Raw genomic sequence first — 16,421 nt, 5'->3', positions numbered from 1 at the left:
TTTCATGCTGTTCCAGCCATCCTTTTTAGACACTTTTTATTCTTGACCTCACTTCTTTCCTGGCCCTCTTCCCTTAAAAATATTTCTGATTTCTGTTCTAAAGTACCTGAAAGCTGTGGAGCTGCAGAGCATCTTGTGACAGTGAGCAGAGCACATTCCCTCCCTTTTAGCTCCTTTGCAGGGATTTCCTTACCATGGAAATCAAGGCACTGGGAAGGGGCTTGCCCTGAAGTGGGAGGGTTGGCAGTGGACTCACATACCTGAGCCTTCATGGGAATGTCACTGCCACCCAACAGAGGTAACAATACAACACAGAAGTTAAAAACAAAACCAGGACAAAGCAAAAATCACTGTGAAAATATGGAAGCAAATGCTGATAGTATCTTTTTGTCCAAAAATAAGTCTGAACCAGTGGGCATACTAAGCAAACCCTCAAAAATAATTTTGTGGGAGAATGTTATACAAGATAAGTCTAAAGTAGTTTTATCTAGTCTGAATCATTGGATAGTTTCATGAAGGTCAGGCTTAAAAATAATTGATGTGAACAATTAGATTGCAGAAACAGGAAACATAGTTGGTTTTGGGTTGATTTGGTTTTCTTTGTATCATAGCTACTGTGACTGCAAAATTAAGTTTGGGCTAGCTCAGCATAGTTTGTCATGTGTATGCATGACCATCTGATCTGTGTCAGCAGTTTCTGTAAGTGACTGCTACAAGAACAGCACGCTCAGTGTGACTTTGAAGAGCTCAGGATTCTTCCTCCATCTGTATCTTAATATACTGCATAAAGCATGTGCAGACTGTCCATACCTGTACTGCTTTGTGCCTCTGAACATGCCAGTGCCCCAGCATTCACTATAGCTCTGCCACAATGGACCTGCTTTGTCATAAAAATACTTGTGCTTCCTATGGCTGGAAAATAGTCTTGGAAATATGAACCCCTCCAAACTCATGGAGGTATGAGGTAGTGCCTCTGAGAAGTAAATTGCTGTTAATTTCACTCAGGTGCCTGTGGGGTCTACACTTCAGCACCCATAGAGCTGTCTTTTTTAAAGAGTGTCACAAAATTCAGTGCTTTGTCATAGCAAGTGAGTACTTTCCTGTCGTACACTCTGATAAGCTAGCTTGCAGTTGCTCCTTTCTTCTCCAGTGTCACTCCAGAGCAAGGCTAAATGTGGCCCCATGGCTGCCCATGTGGTGTTTTACTGAGCTTTTGTTGGGCATCTGTTGGTAAATTAAGGAGAAGTCTTGCAGGCAGCTGCCTGCCAGGTCAGCTTTTGGCTGTCCTGCTCTGCTCTTAGTCTGTGTCCCTGGTTGAAAAGGCCTCATATTCACTGTTATGATGCTCATCCTTTTACATCTGAAAGAATCATAGAGAGAAATTTTTTCTGATTTACTGGAGTGCCACAGACACCTGAGGGGCATAAAGCCCTGACTTTTATCTGTGAAGGAATAAGTGGGGTGTTGGTGATGTCAGCAGAAGCATGTGAGGTTGGACTAGCAAGGTTTTGACATGTGTAGTACTCGTTAGCATTAACAAAACTGACTTCATGTTCAGGCCTCACCATTGTTGAGAAGCTGAGTTTCTTTATGTACTTGATCACCCCATTGGTGTTGTGCTGAGTACATAGCTTGCTTATGTGCAATGTTTTGGGGTCTTGCAAATACTGTAAGTTGCTTTTAATGGACATTTTCATTGATCAGTATTGTTGCATCATGTTCCATTTCCTAATGATGGACTGAAGCCTGTTGTGCACCATCCTATTTTAAAAATTGACCTTGTTTTTTGGTTTGTTTCTTATTTATCCAACAGGGTGGTCTGAGTGCCCAAGCTTTTGTTCGCATTGAGATAGAAGATATTAATGACAATCAACCTGTTTTTGAACAAGACAACTATGTGACAAGTATCAGCAGTCACACACAGCCAGGAACAGAAATTATCAATGTTGTTGCCACAGACAGAGATTCAGGAATATTTGGTGTTGTCACATATGAACTGGTCCCAGGAGAATTTTCTTCTTTTTTCACAGTGGATCCATCCACAGGTACTGTATGAGTCTATGATTCAGAAAGGTGATAATTATAAATGGTGTATATTTTCCTTGATGATAATTTTTATATTTGGAGTCATGTCATACAAGTGAAACTCAGATTCTGATGGAAAGTAATTCTAGAGGAAGGTGGAGGATTTACGTTTAACATGAAACCTTCTCATTCACTGGAATAAGCAGAAGAATGGAAAATATAGTTCATGCCAGTACAATGAAGGACAAGCAGCATGCCACTTACTCACTATTTTAAGCCCTAAATCTATTCATCATTGTAAGGAATAATCAAAACATTATTTTTGTTACAAAAATGTCTGAACTTCTGAAATGCTTAGGCCTTACTCTTGAAAAGCCATAAAAGACCCTTAAAGATGCTTATGCTGCCATTTCATCCCTCTGTTTCTGTTTTAATCTTCCTCTGTACTATGCTAGGATAAGTCTTTAATCTGCCCCGTCTACAAGGCATATTTGCCTCCCTGTTTGACTCAATGTTTAGCTTTGTAAATGTCTTTTTCTGCCTTTTACTTTCTGATGTGACACCTCATCCTTCAGGCTTCTGGAGAGAGCTTCAATGAAGGAGTGATGAAGAGCAGGAAAAAACAATTAGGGCAGAAGCAAACCTGTGTGAATTTTTTTCAAAGACAGGTTGAATCTCCCAGGTTGAATTACTCTTCCCATTGCTACAAAACAGCCTCTGTTAGTTAGGTTTCTGACCTTAAAATAGTTGTCAACATCAGCTGAAGAGAGCATGAGCATTGCATCTACAAATGTCCACGGTGCCTTTGAGTGAGTGGTTGACTGAACTGAAATTGCCATTTTTCTTGAGGGCCAACTCTGGCATATGAATGTATCCTGATCAATGGATGGTCATGGCACAGATTATTTTATATGTTTTAAGATATTTTTGGATTTTGGTACATGTGTGTTCTGTTCTTTCAAAATGGTGTCTGTTTTTACGCAGTTCCCAAAATGTTCTGTTGAACAGAAGAAACTAATCTTCTTAGGAAGTCAGTCTGCTTGTCTTGGCTATTTCAGAATTTATTTAACTGTGGACTTTTTAACTACCTGTCAAATCAGGTTCTCTGGGGCATAACTGATGTCAAAAATACATAGGTCAGTCAATAATTAGGAAGCTGAATCTCCACAGCCATTTAACTGATCATTTTAAAACTGTCCCATCAGGCTTGTTGAAGAGAGCCCCTGTGGATCACATTAGCAGCGCTGGCTTTGCTCTGCTGAAAGAAAGCCTTTTGAAAGGCTTCTTCCTTGGATTGTGACCTTTTGGCCTCTCTTTCCAGTTTGGCACTTTGTATAGGAAAAATGTCATGCTTAATGATGAAGACTCTATAAGCTTGTAAGTTACTATTACCTCGTGGATCTATCATGGTATTTTATCAAAGGCAGACCAAATTCAGGGTGAAGTTGCTTGAGGTCATTATTGCTGACATTTCATGATGAGAAAAGCACTTAGGTCAGACACTGTTCCCAGCATTATAGTGCTTGGAATCTGATTGCACTTAATCAGATCTCCTGGGTAATTCACAAGGTCAGACTGTGTCTAATTTTAACTTATTAATATTAATGCTGTGGGGCTTTTTTTTCTGAATACACTTTTTCCTTTTATATTCTTCCACATCTACTGACAATAGTGCCTATGCTCAGTCACTGGTGAGCAGAATGATTTTTAAACTCCTAGGAAAAATAAACATTATAAACAAAAAAACCCCCAAAACATTAAAACAGCCAATTTGTCACACAGAAGTTTTGCAATCTTTGTGGATTTCATAGCTGCAAAACCTGTGCAGTATGCAGAGAGAGATTAAACAAGTGGGTCACTGTTAGGGCACAGAGATTTTGAGCTCTTCCTCCTTACCTCTTGTTATAACAGTGACATTTTCCAGTGTTCATTGTGCTAAAGCTATCTTCATATGCTCTGATATATGGCCTAATTTAGCTGTGCCTCTCTGAAGGTTATGTGAGGGATTTCATCTAGTTATGTGGGCTGCATTTTGTGAACAGAGGGCAGTGGAAAAGTAGGTGCAGAAATAGGCATTCGCCAGGAGATGGATGCTCAAACCAGAAAGCCAAATGAGATGATAATACAATTTGGTCTCTGTTTTTCTGATCTTATGGATGAGCAATCAATTACTGATGTGTTCTGCAGTTTTTCCAGTTTACAGTATGGCATATTCTGTTTTATCTGCTCTCCTCATTATTAGAGGGCCTAAAAAGAGGGACAGTGATGGTGTTGGAATATTCTGTGGATTTGCCTACTTGATAAGTTCTATTTTTAAAAATTACTAATTTTTCTCACTGGTAAAGCATTTAGAAAGGAGAGAAGACAAACAGTGCATTAGTAATTTTGACTTACTATTTTCATTACAGCCCTTAATACTATATGTATTTCAGTATTATGAGATTTAAAATAATTAGTATCTAATGGTTTGTCACATTCCTCTATGATACATTAAAATCATATGCAAGATGATGCTGTTCTCCCTGTCATAGGTAATTTCTGTTCTATGGCGTCTATATTGCATCTGGATTTGAAACTTTATCTCACTGTAATTTTGTTCAGGGATACTTCTTGAATGCTGCACTTAGAATACACACTAAAAATTGACTTTTAAATTTTTGGAAGAGAAATGGATAAAACAGTAAAATAACAATTGAAACGTGAATTCTTCACTGCAGTGGCTTGCTTCTGGCTCTTGCTTTGTTACAGCTCTTAACTTTTCAATGAGCTGTGTTCACAACATCCTACCAGCTGGTCAACTCCTGACTGTACAGAATATAACAATACTGCTTTTGATACATAGATATTATTTGGTCAAGGCACATCCAGGCACTTTGAAGGGGCTCCATCTTTTGTTTCCAGGACTGTGACATGTGGATGTTGTAAATAGATGAATTCAGTGGGAGTGGGAAGGAACATCTTTTCATTGACCAGATAAACATTCTAGTGAAATTTTTTCTGAATTCTAAACAAGATTTTATTAGTTATATTTGTTTGCTCTTTTAGCTTTTAGACTCTGTGTTTATTGTTTGCGATATGCTCTCGTACTCATAAATAACATTTATTGTGTTTCCATTTGTGAAAAAGTTGAAGTGTTTTTCATTTGATTGATGGTAGACTGTCCACAAGAAAAACCACTTTAAGAACTGTGTAACTAGAAAAATGTATGGATAGGAAACTATAAACCAGCTCCTCTGCTGGTTCGTGACTCTTGCTATCATTTGTTTCCAGTGTTGGTGTAAACAACATCTTGGCTTCATTATGTTGCCTTTTGTAGATATCTGATCCATGCATGATCTATGAGCAGTACTCGTGAATTGATTAGAACAGAGCAAGTTGAAGAGCTCTTCTGGCTAAGAAACTGTTTGAGCTATGTTTGTTTATTTTCCCATTGTTACCTAACAAGCTATCTGAAAGAGAGTGTATTTATAGTTATGGCTGAGCTGGTAATTAAAAATGTAAGTCACAAGATGCAATTATAAGTGTGGCAGAAAACCTATGCAGTGCTTAACTTTAAGGTTTTAGGATTAACAACTGAATTTGTAAACTTTCATTATGTTACCAGCATTAATACTTTCCTTCACCCAACGGCATGTAATTAATTTTTCCATTGATCTTAGTGATGCTCTTTTTGAGAGATGGATAAAAAGATGGTTATCATCTTACTATAGCTCTGTTTCAGGGAAGCTGTTTCAAACCAATGAAGTTAATAATAGTCCTTGAAAATTATTCTGGACCAGTGTGACTTCATGTGTCAGTCTTCAGGTAAATGGTCTGTTCATAGTCTTAGAACAAATCCCATAGCCAGTCACTGTGTGCAGAGAAAACTTCCATGAAGGCTAAGAAAAGGCAGCAGACAGTGGTTTATCTTCTGTGAAGGTATTTGCTATTTAAACCTAGTATGAAATGGACGTAGAGAAAGTATAATTCCTTCAGTATGTGTTACAGCAGTATAAGCATTTAATTTAGCTTCTGTTTCTTTCAACTCTACGAGATATCTAGGCTTGGGTTTCTGTGTTTCCTACCTAAACTAGACGCTTAAAACAGAGGGTATGACTTTCCTTCTGTGTATTTTATTGAGAATGTTTCTGTGAACATGGTGGATAGACCTTGGCTGCATGCCAGGTGCCCACCAAAGTCATTCTCTTACTTCCCTGCTCAGTTGGTCAGGGGAAGAAAATGATGACAAAAGGCTTCTGGGTCAAAAAAGGCCAGGGAGAAATCTCTCAGCAAAGGAGACTCAATTTGAGGAAATTACTTTAATTTATTGCCAATCAAATCAGAGGAGGGTAATGAGAAATAAAAACTACATCATGAAACCCCTTCCCCCCACACCCCTCCCTTTTCCTGCACTTAACTTCACTTCCAGTTTTTTCTCTATCTCCTCTTGCCCCTGAAGCAAAGGAGGATGGGGAATGGGGACTGTGTAGCTCATCACAGGTTGTCTCTGCTGCTCCTTCCTCCTCACACTCTTCCTCTGCTCCAGCATAGGTCATTCCAGCAGGGTGCAGTCCTTCAGCAGCAGAATGATGCAGTGTGGGTTTCCTGTGGGCTCACAAGTCCTGCCAGAAAACTCACATTTCCAGCAGGCTTGCCATGGGGTCACTGCCTTCTTTGGGCATCCATCTGTTCCCCTATGGGGTCTTCCATGGGCTGTGGGTGGATCTCTGCTCCCTGTGGACCTCCATGGGCTGCACAGGGACAGCTGCCTCACCACGGTCTGCACCTCAGAAGGCACTCCTGTAGCCCCCACACTGCCAAACCCTTGCCACAGAAACACAATCCATTGAGATATTTGGAGATCTGTCCATTGACTTGAAGGTACTTGGGTCAACCTTTTGTTGTAATACCTTCTTAGTTATTTACACCAAAAAGTACATATTGAGGTGTACAGACAAGCCTTGTTGCAAGAGCTGGCCTGTAGTTGAACATTAAAAAAATAAATTCAGCACAGAAATATAGCTCCTGCAAAGTGAACTTTCTTTTGAGGAAATTCTGACTTGCTAAAAAATCTGCTCCCTTTAATATGCATTCTGATTTCTTTTTAAGAGAGGAGCAAAGGGCATCGTGTGACTAAAATGTCCTGTGAAAGATGTAGAGCAGTCTTGGAGCTTAGTCTGTTGGAGAAGAATAAGAGGAGGAATACACCTAAAGATCATGCAAACTTAAGAATATAGGAAGTAACTTAAACAAAAGGCAGATTTAAGTCCATCTTATCCCTTTAACAGCGCCTAGTAATGGATACAAGAAGAAGAGTTTGGTGTGGAGCTTGTGCAGAGCAGTCCCTTCACTGGTATATGTTTCTTGTTTTGGCAGAATGTATTTTAGTGCTGTACTACTTTCATTACTGTGCTGTGGAACCATATGTAAATGCATTTTAATCTCAAACTGACTTACATTAAACTTTGATTTGGTTCAGAATAGATTCATTCCAGTTAAGGATGCTGACAAATTTTGTTTTATTAAAGAAAATAGAATGTTTTTTGACACATGCATCTTAGGAAATTTTAATTGCATGCAAAAGTTTTACTTTTTTATTGAAATGCAAGTTGAAAAGTGATGTTGAAATACAACATTTCTTTTTATGGAGGGAAAAATCCAAACTTTGCTTAACTCTATGTATTATACAATGTTTAATGTATAGCAGATTGTAATAGGCATCAAAGTAAAATGGGGATGCACCCTTTCTAAAGAAAACAAGGCCATATTTATGATGATTGATGATGTTTTTGTATAGTAATGTAGGAAAAAAATAGTTTATTTTAAACACTTTTGGCATTTTCCTACAGCATGCAGTACATTTGCTAAACATATGAAGAGCTTCACATAAATAACATTTAAAATTAGGAGTGTTTTATTTTGGAACATTTTGAGGCCACTTCTTTTTTTAAACTGCAGTTTCTTCAATTTCTCTTTTTCTGATCTGTCATATGATATTGGTAGCATATTCAGAATGCTGCAAATCAGAGGACTATGTCAGACATTGGTTTAGCACAGTAAGTTTTCACCTTTGAAGAATTTTGTTTTAGTTAAATCAAAAAGGAAAAACTAGTGGTCTCAGCTGAGTGATTTGTGAACATTTATCTTCTCTAAGAGCTCATCTAATGAGAAATTTACCATAAAGAATGCAAAAAATGTCCTAGAAACCCACAAAATCTGCTGTATTGAGTGTAAGGGTGCCGATTTTAGCCCTGAAAGAAAGTTGTGCAGCAGAACAGCATGAAAAAATATCCATACTGCTAGGTCTTAATGTATGTATCCCTTTCTTTTATGTATAAAATCCAATAGAGTAGGCCACCTACAAAGAGAAATATTCCTGCAAGCTATGTGTCAAAAACTCAACCATGCAATAGTGGGGTGACTTGTGTACATGAGATTATTGTGAATGAAGAAATACAAAGTATTAACAGAAATAATATAGCCCACCCTTCTTTCTCATATTTAAGTCAATGTCAGAAACAGAAGAACCCACCAGAAGAGACAAAGAGCAAACTTACATGGCGTTGCACAGATGATGTGGGCTGATTAAAAAAATTGTGAAAAGGAAAAAACTATGCCCAAACCTCCCATTTTAGAGGAGAGAAGGAGTGTAATATTCATACAGGGAAATTCAGGCAAGCAGCCCTTTTCCTTGCTAGAGACTGTATGGGTCTCAGAGTACAGAATGTATTTACAATACTTTGTGTTCTCAGTTACCCTAAAGAAAAGAAGAAAGTGTTAGGTCACACCAAGAGAGCAGAGAGCTGTGGTACAATGCTAGAATGAATGTAGCAGGGAAGTGTGTGCAGCAGGAAATTGCTTCATGTAAACGAAGGGGAGCATCTGAAATGTTTTTTAATGCTCTTAATATGAGAACAGCAAATATATCTTCTTTGGCATATAGCAGGCTTCATTCTGTATCTGTCCTGATATATCTTTTTGTACAGTGCCTTCAAAGAAATATAATCCCTGGTTACCATGGCAGTCACGTTCCTTACCAGGTTGTGCACTGAGCTATTTTTGGATCTAGGGGCTGGCAGCTTGATTGAAAAGGTCTTTGATTAAAAAGATGTTTTTGGAAAACTTTGATAAGCTAAGCAAGCAAAGGTGATCTGTTGGCAGGGCTGGAGACAGGCAAATTGTGTGGGGAAGTCTCTGCCTTTGTCTTTGAAAGTACAGCAGTTCACCAGGCCAGAGTGCTGCCTGCTTGCTGGTATATACTTTGATTTCTGGGTGGACTCGTGTTTGTGTGAGAGTGTTCACTTTGTATGCAGACAGACAGCAAACAGCTCTGAGTTACTGTTAGGTCAGACTAAAGGAAATAAAGCAGGGCAGAAACAAAGGAAATCTCCTTGTAACAGCAAATTCTATCTCTTATCTGTTTTACTGAAAAATTAGCTTTTTGGGGGGTTTTGGTGGTTTTGTTTTGTTAGGTTTTTTTTTTTTTGTTTGTGGATTTTTTAGGCAATAATTATTTAAACATGTAGTAGTACAATATAGAGAAAGCTGCATCAAAGTAATATATTTTTCCTATATTTAGTTTTTATGTCCTATGATGCATCATTGTACTTTTGTTGTATTGACATTAGAATTCTACTAAGCAAAAAACCCCAAATCCTGGTCCTCTCCTCAAAGACCTTTCTTTGATGGACTCTTACTGTTGCATACTTCTTCCTTAGGGATTCATCATCCTTCATTATGGCAATCAAACTTCTTAATAAAACAGAACTTTTAAGTAGAAGCACTGCTCTAAAAAATTGCCTTCTTGAAACTCTCAGCTTCTCAAAATCATTGGAAAAATGCATTGTGAATTTTTTTTGTCTGCAACTTTTCATGGATTTTGTAAGCATTTTTTTAGGATTGTCCAGCAGCTGAGGACTTTTTACAGAAAGTGCTATACAATTAAGTTTTTCCCTACAAAACAACCAACCATCATGCTAATTTGGTTTGTAGTAAACTTAGAACCATTCATGGACAGCACTTAAATATTAATAATGCCTCTAATAATACTACCTGTAATTTAGGTTGTTGTAGAAATTCTAGAGAATTTAAAGTTTTTGTAGTGTTTGGATAGCAATTAGGCCAAGCATTTGATTCAAAAAGCTGGTAATGTAAATATAAACACCCCCTTATATTTTTAAGTCTAGTTCTCTAGCTCACTTCTTCAAGTTGCAGAATTGTGGGTTTTTTCATGGTTGGATGTCACATGGGAAGGCTGAAAGAGACCAGCTTTGCATGTTCTTTTACCTCCCCTGAGCATTAGGCAGCACCTGACCTTCTCAACTGGCAAACTGTAGTCTCTAAGGACACAAGAGTTTGAATCCTGAATTGCAAGACTTTGTCTGAAAAGCACTTGTGTTAGAGAAAACTGAGCCTAGATAACACAAAACCATTTTAGTGCAACACTCATGCCCTCTTGCTCAGCATTGGAAGGTGATGCTCAGGTGGATATTCGTTTGTGAATAATGGAACTGCTGTAATTAGAAATTACTATTTTGTGTGTTGATATACTTCTTAGCTCACTAAAACTCTCTGTAACCTGTAGTATTTGAAATAGTAGCATCATGCTTCTGGGGCAGCTTCAGTGTTAAAACTGCTTATATTGGCTTATAGATCCAAGCACTGGTTTGGTGTAGTGCAGACTACCAACATGGTCAGGGTCTGATGAAGTGCTCTGGAACAGACTTTCACATGCTCAGCACGTTCTTGTGATTAAATACAGTGTGTTTATATAGTATTGGTTATATAGACACTAAGCCATTTTATATCTGTTTCTCTTTTGAAGAGGGAAACTATGAATTTAGCACAAGAATTTGCTACAGAGAGGTCAGTGTTGAAAGCATCTCCAGTGCAATGGTATGAGACTGTAAAGTACAAATGTAACCAGAAGACTGATATGGGTTGAATCAGTTATTTACTGCAAAAAAAGTCAAATACTGAATATTTTCAAACTTGAAAAAGTCCTTCTTTGCTGAAATGCAAAACAGTGTGTGTGCCATCAAAACTAAGCTTTTTTAAGACTTTTCGTATGAGCTGAAACTGTGTATATTGGAGCAGGTAGACTGTAAATAACAGTGTAATTCCTTATTAATTCCTTCCTTTCCCTGGCAGTTATTAAACCAGCTATTCAGTGTATTTGGCAGTGTTGCTATGGTTACCATCAAGCATGCAGCTTCACTAAAATAGGTGCATTTTGAGTACTGGTAAAAGCTGGAACCTGTATGCGGTGCCAAGGTTAGAGCACAGGCAATGAGTTGGATAAACTTAAATAGAAATGTCAATCAGAAAGACGATCATTCTTCCTTAAAAAAATGCTAGTTTTAATGTTAATGCAAAATGCACACCTCCTAACTGCATCCAGCTTCTGGAGGATTACCCTGTCTATGGTCATCTTGAAGTTTTTTCTGACACATAAAAAGCAGAGCTGTGCATGCATCCCTGCCCTGGGAAGCTGCCCTGCTAGGGTGGGTGCTCTGGGCAGATCAGTGGGTCAGCTCTGACCTGCCCAGTATTGAACAGCAGGTCCAGGGCCAGCTTTGAAGGTGAACTGGGGGGATGAACCATATAGACCTTCTGGCCATCTGCTTGTTGTCTGAGCTGTGTCAGGTCATGCCAGCTGGCCCATCCTAGGGTATTTGCTGAAGAAATACTGCCGTGATTTAAAGTTTGCTGGGGTGTTTGGTTTCAAGGGCTTCAGTAACATTATTGATAACTATTGATTTTATTCCTCTTTCTGCATTCTAAAATTGCTGTTCTATTTTATGAACGGTGATAAAAATACATGAAGCCATTTAAGTAGGCACACTTATGTAATCCAGACTTTGTTACTGAAGTTAGTGCATGCTGATTTTTATCTTTGCAGGGCTTGACTGGTGGAAAACATTTTGTTTACCTGCAAATGGCTATAAATGTAGGGCTGCTTTTTGTTTTGCTTGAGTGAGAACCTTGTGCAAAACCAGACAGATTTTCAAAGTGCTCAGCTGGAGATTTGTGTGGAAATCCTATTGGGTTAACTAGTGTGATTTCTTCCCATACAAAAAGTTCTTTGGCTGAGTGAACCTACTTTGGTGTTGTATGCTGCTGTAAGATTAGGGCTGAACACAGGATCATGAATATAATTTTAAAAAGTTTTTTTTAAAGAATCATTATGTGTGGATTCATGTCTCCTGCCTGTAACTGTTGAGAAACACCTTATTAACCCACTTGTGGAATAGGGTGCACCTCCACAAAAATAAGAGCATCAAAATTCCTTGAGAAATTTTGTCATTGCCAGAGGATGGTGAGTGGCACAGAGCCCTGTCCTTTATTAGGTGTATTTGTACTTTCTGGGCAAATAAACACAATGTGAAGAGTGAGACTTCTTGGAAGTTCATGCCTCCATGTGCAGTGGGTGAGGAAGTATAAAGCAGATGGAGTTCGCAGTAACGATTTTGTCCTTCGGTACTACTAGTTCTCACCCTACATTCAGTGCTCCAAACCATTGTAACAATTTCTGCTGGCCTGTCAGCACAGATTGTTCTGCAGCAAAACATCTGTAAATTCCAGCCAAAATGGCTGTGCTGAGCTAACCTGCCTTGGAGCAGAGCTGTTCCCAAACTACAGCCTGCAGTGGGAGTTGCTAACATGCATCCAGCATTGCAGGTTCTGCCTGAAATCTGTATCCAGATCATATCCGGGCACTAGGCAGTCTGTATGTCACATTTTTGATTTATAAGGGCATAATCAGTTATGCTCATGTAGATCTAGTCAAGAAAATGAGATTGCCAAGGTGGGAATGAGGCTGAATGTTAATGCTTCATCTGGTGTGTAATTATAGAATTGTTCACCTGTGAAGCAGAATTGATTCCAGCTCTCTCTCTTGTGCAAAATAAGGAATTAACCAGAGGTAAAAGCTTCAGAGCACTGCAGTGATATAAATATTAATTTGAAAAATGGGAATTAAATGTTTTTAAGGGCAGAAGATAAGACTATTCATTTATGTGGGGAGTCAAGCTGTAAGAAAGGTGGCACTTTTCTTAAAATGGACCCAGGCATGTCTCTGTGTGGTCCCTGCTGGGAGCTTTGGTAAAACATTCCTCACAGAGGAGCTGTCTTGTTATTCCCTTTTCATTGTCAGTGCTTATAGAAACTGTTTTTCATAATGGAAGAATATATTCTGTACCACAGCAACCTAATTGTCTTTTAAGGTCTCTGAAGCTGTGAATTACATGCTGCAAATGATTGGGGTAATAACAATAATAAGCCCCAGTCTTAATTATGGAATGGGGAAGAAAGGAAAATCATGATTCATCTTCAGCCTGCTATTTAGTGAGACATGCCTCTGTTGAGTTTCACAACTGAACCTGTGACTTTGACAGTTCCTGCTCCTTGCAATTACCTCTGTGTTTCTGCCTTTGCAGTGTAGTACTCGGGCATCTCCTGCACTCTGCTCCAGCAGATCAAATGCCCCCAGCCAGCCAGCTCTGAGGTGTGCTGGCAGCTGATTCTGGCCCAAGCAGTCCTGACTGTCCATTTTAGTCACAGTCTGCTGTTTTACCTAATCATACAGAAAGTGAAATCCCAGATGCTGCTTTCTTCTACGGCTTCTTTCCCTCATGTGGTGCCATAATAGAGCCTAATGAGGCGTGTTCACCAACATATTGCAGAGCTATCTCAAATGTCTCTATAGATTATAGATCACCAGATGCAAAGCTAATGCCCAGCCTGACAAATGCTGAAGGAAACAGAATGTATACAGTTAAAAGTAAAAACGGGTTATTAAATTTCTGCATACTACAGTTTTTGAGGTTGGAGGGAACCATATGGAAAACACATACTTTCTATTTGGAATCTGCCATTGCTCTTATGGTGTCCCTGGTCCTGCAAAAGAGAGCTGAGTTGGCGAGATGTACTTGCTCATTCCCCTTTTTCCCTGTGACACAGCAGAAGCATGAAGAAAGAAAACAAAATCTTTTATTAATTTTCTTTTTTCTTTCTGTAGCTGAACTGGCAGTGGAGAGTGCTGCAATGTGTCTAGGTCAGCAGAGAAAGAATTTTGGTTCTGAAATATTTCTGTTCCACCAGGTCTTCAGAGTTCCTGGAGTGGAGCACTGTTTGTTCCACCTTTTGCTAAAGGATGTTCTGAAGTCTTTAGTTACTGCTTTGACAGTAAGATTTTCAGTTTGATGCTTTTCTGTAGAGGTTTTTCAGTTCTTCACATACCTCTTGAAGTATCTAAAATGAGAACAAGATATTTTTATCCTTGTCAATAGAAAAATATCCAGTTGGTCAAGTTAATACAATACAGTTCATTTGATTGATTTAAATTAATTTGACAGAAATTATGTTACAAATCCATGTGTTTATGTTTATCCTGTGGGGAAAAAATATTAAACCCCTTTTTCCTTCAAGCTACTGTTGCTCAGATTACCCCAGGAAATGTCAAAAGTTTATTTCCTTGAAGGACTACTTCATTGAGCTGCTTAAGTAATCATAAAACTCAGCCATCAAAAGAAAAAAAATTAAAAAGCCAAAATAAGGTTGTTTCTTAGAATTGCATCTGTTGATAGCATAGGAGTTGGATCACTAGTGAGCCCTGAATCCTGAGATTTGTATCACTGCTATGCTTTTAGTGTGGTTTGTCACACTGCAATTTGTTAGTGAAAAGCACTTTTCCTTGATCCTGAAGACTCTTTGAAGGCACTTTAAGCATGTCAAGACACAGTTTATTGTAGTGTCCTAGTAGTATATTTGGAAAGTATACTGCATGCACTGTTGAATATTTTCAAGGATTTTATGTATTTTCCATTATTCTGCTTAACAATGCATTGGAGAAAATTAGTGTGGTGGCTTCCCCCTAAATTTTGAGAAGATGAATTCTCATTGAATCATGCATTGATTCTCCTAAGACACTTTGAGCTAACTCTAGTTTTACCCTGTCTAACCACTAAATGACCAACTTGAATGGCAAACATCATCTCTGCTAAACTTGTCTTGAGAGGCAGGAAATTACAAAGGGGGCTCAGAGTTTAAGGGTTTGGTTTTACTGACCTGCCAGAGGTTTTGTGTCTTCACCTACTTCTACAAAAAGCTAGATGATTTCTTAAAAATATCTGTTGTTATGTAAAAGGTCGTCCCTATTAGTTGAATCACTTGAGTTTACTGCAACTTTACTACTTAGCACACTGTGATTCTAACATTTAATGTATATTTAGTCAAACGCACTTATTGTTAAGAAATATTTTCCTACATTTTTTCCCCCTTTCATCTTCACTTTCACGCTGAAAAACTTGACAAATAGCTTACCTTGAGGTATGTACATCCAAAGTGCTATATTTTGGGACTGAACACTGGTTTGTTCTTTTTTTTCCCAAAGATTTCTTTCAGTTTATATGAAATGTAATTGTTAGCAGCTTGCAAATTCAATGGACCTTAGAATTCACTATGAAAAGGTATTTTGACAGAAACTTGTGATCAGACAGCAGATGATACTTTCCACAGAGCCCACTGCTCCTAAGATTTGTATTTTGGGGCTTTGACTCCATTTGTGGTGATATTTCATTTCAGAAGTTACTTAAGCAGAATGTCTCCACAGCCTGTTTGAAATAACACTAACTTCACCATTTGCAAAGATAAATTAATCTTTTGTAACAATACGTTTTTTCCACTCCCAATGCACTTCCAAATTGCTATAGTCTAGTAGTGCTAGTAAAATTTAACATGGTTAAAGACTTAGCTAAATCTGTGTTTCTAAAATCAGAATTATGGACACTGTGTTTTGAAACAGGACTTGCTGTGTTTCAGTGGCTTTGTTAATGGTAAAGACCATATAATTGAAAAGAGCTTGGCTCTCAAAAATTAAATTGGGAGTGCTGATTTTTTCCACATTGCCTGACCCTCTCTTAGAGCAGCAATACATGTTGATACCATTTTGACAGCCTGCTGAATTTTATCTTACATCTCTCTTAAGTGCTAATTTATTTCTGTGTACCTCCAGGAATTATTTACCTGACCTCAGCTCTTGGCCACCTGGCACATGCTGCCCTCTTCCTGACTGTCTCTGCACGGGATGGGGGTGGCATTCCCTCTGCCAGCAATGCAGCTGTCACAGTAAACATCCTCCAGACTCTTTTGGCTCCTGCTGTGTTTGAGAGATCCCGGTATACCTTTTCTGTTCCAGAAGATGCGCCTGAAGGCAGCGTGATTGGCACTGTAAAGGCCAGAGAGCCTCCAAGTAAGCCTCATTGTCAGTCAGAGATTATGTTGTATTTTCGTTGTGACCATTAACTGGAAATAGCCATAGATGATTTTTTCTTCCCCCTAAACTTCCATGTTATTCAGTCTGTCAAGCATTAAATAGAATTTGCAGCAACTGGTGCAACAGCTGGTTTTTCAGGATG

At 38.5% G+C, this 16,421-nt stretch overlaps 1 protein-coding gene across 1 annotated transcript in view; it reads left to right on the top strand.

Moving 5' to 3' along the window:
• Nucleotides 1-16,421, top strand: part of DCHS2 (dachsous cadherin-related 2) — a 101,235-nt gene that overhangs the window by 45,028 nt on the left and 39,786 nt on the right. Inside the window, exons 3-4 of the mRNA XM_085058554.1 lie at nucleotides 1,814-2,045; nucleotides 16,019-16,255. Of these exons, the coding sequence (XP_084914680.1) occupies nucleotides 1,814-2,045; nucleotides 16,019-16,255 (469 nt within the window). The remainder of the gene's footprint in view (nucleotides 1-1,813; nucleotides 2,046-16,018; nucleotides 16,256-16,421) is intronic.

This window comes from Lichenostomus cassidix, chromosome 4 (genome assembly GCF_008360975.1).
Source record: "Lichenostomus cassidix isolate B80296 chromosome 4, HeHo_3.0, whole genome shotgun sequence".
Classification (NCBI taxonomy): domain Eukaryota; kingdom Metazoa; phylum Chordata; class Aves; order Passeriformes; family Meliphagidae; genus Lichenostomus; species Lichenostomus cassidix.
The sequence above is the reverse complement of the archived record's forward strand: the minus strand, read 5'-3'. Positions and strand labels throughout refer to the sequence as shown.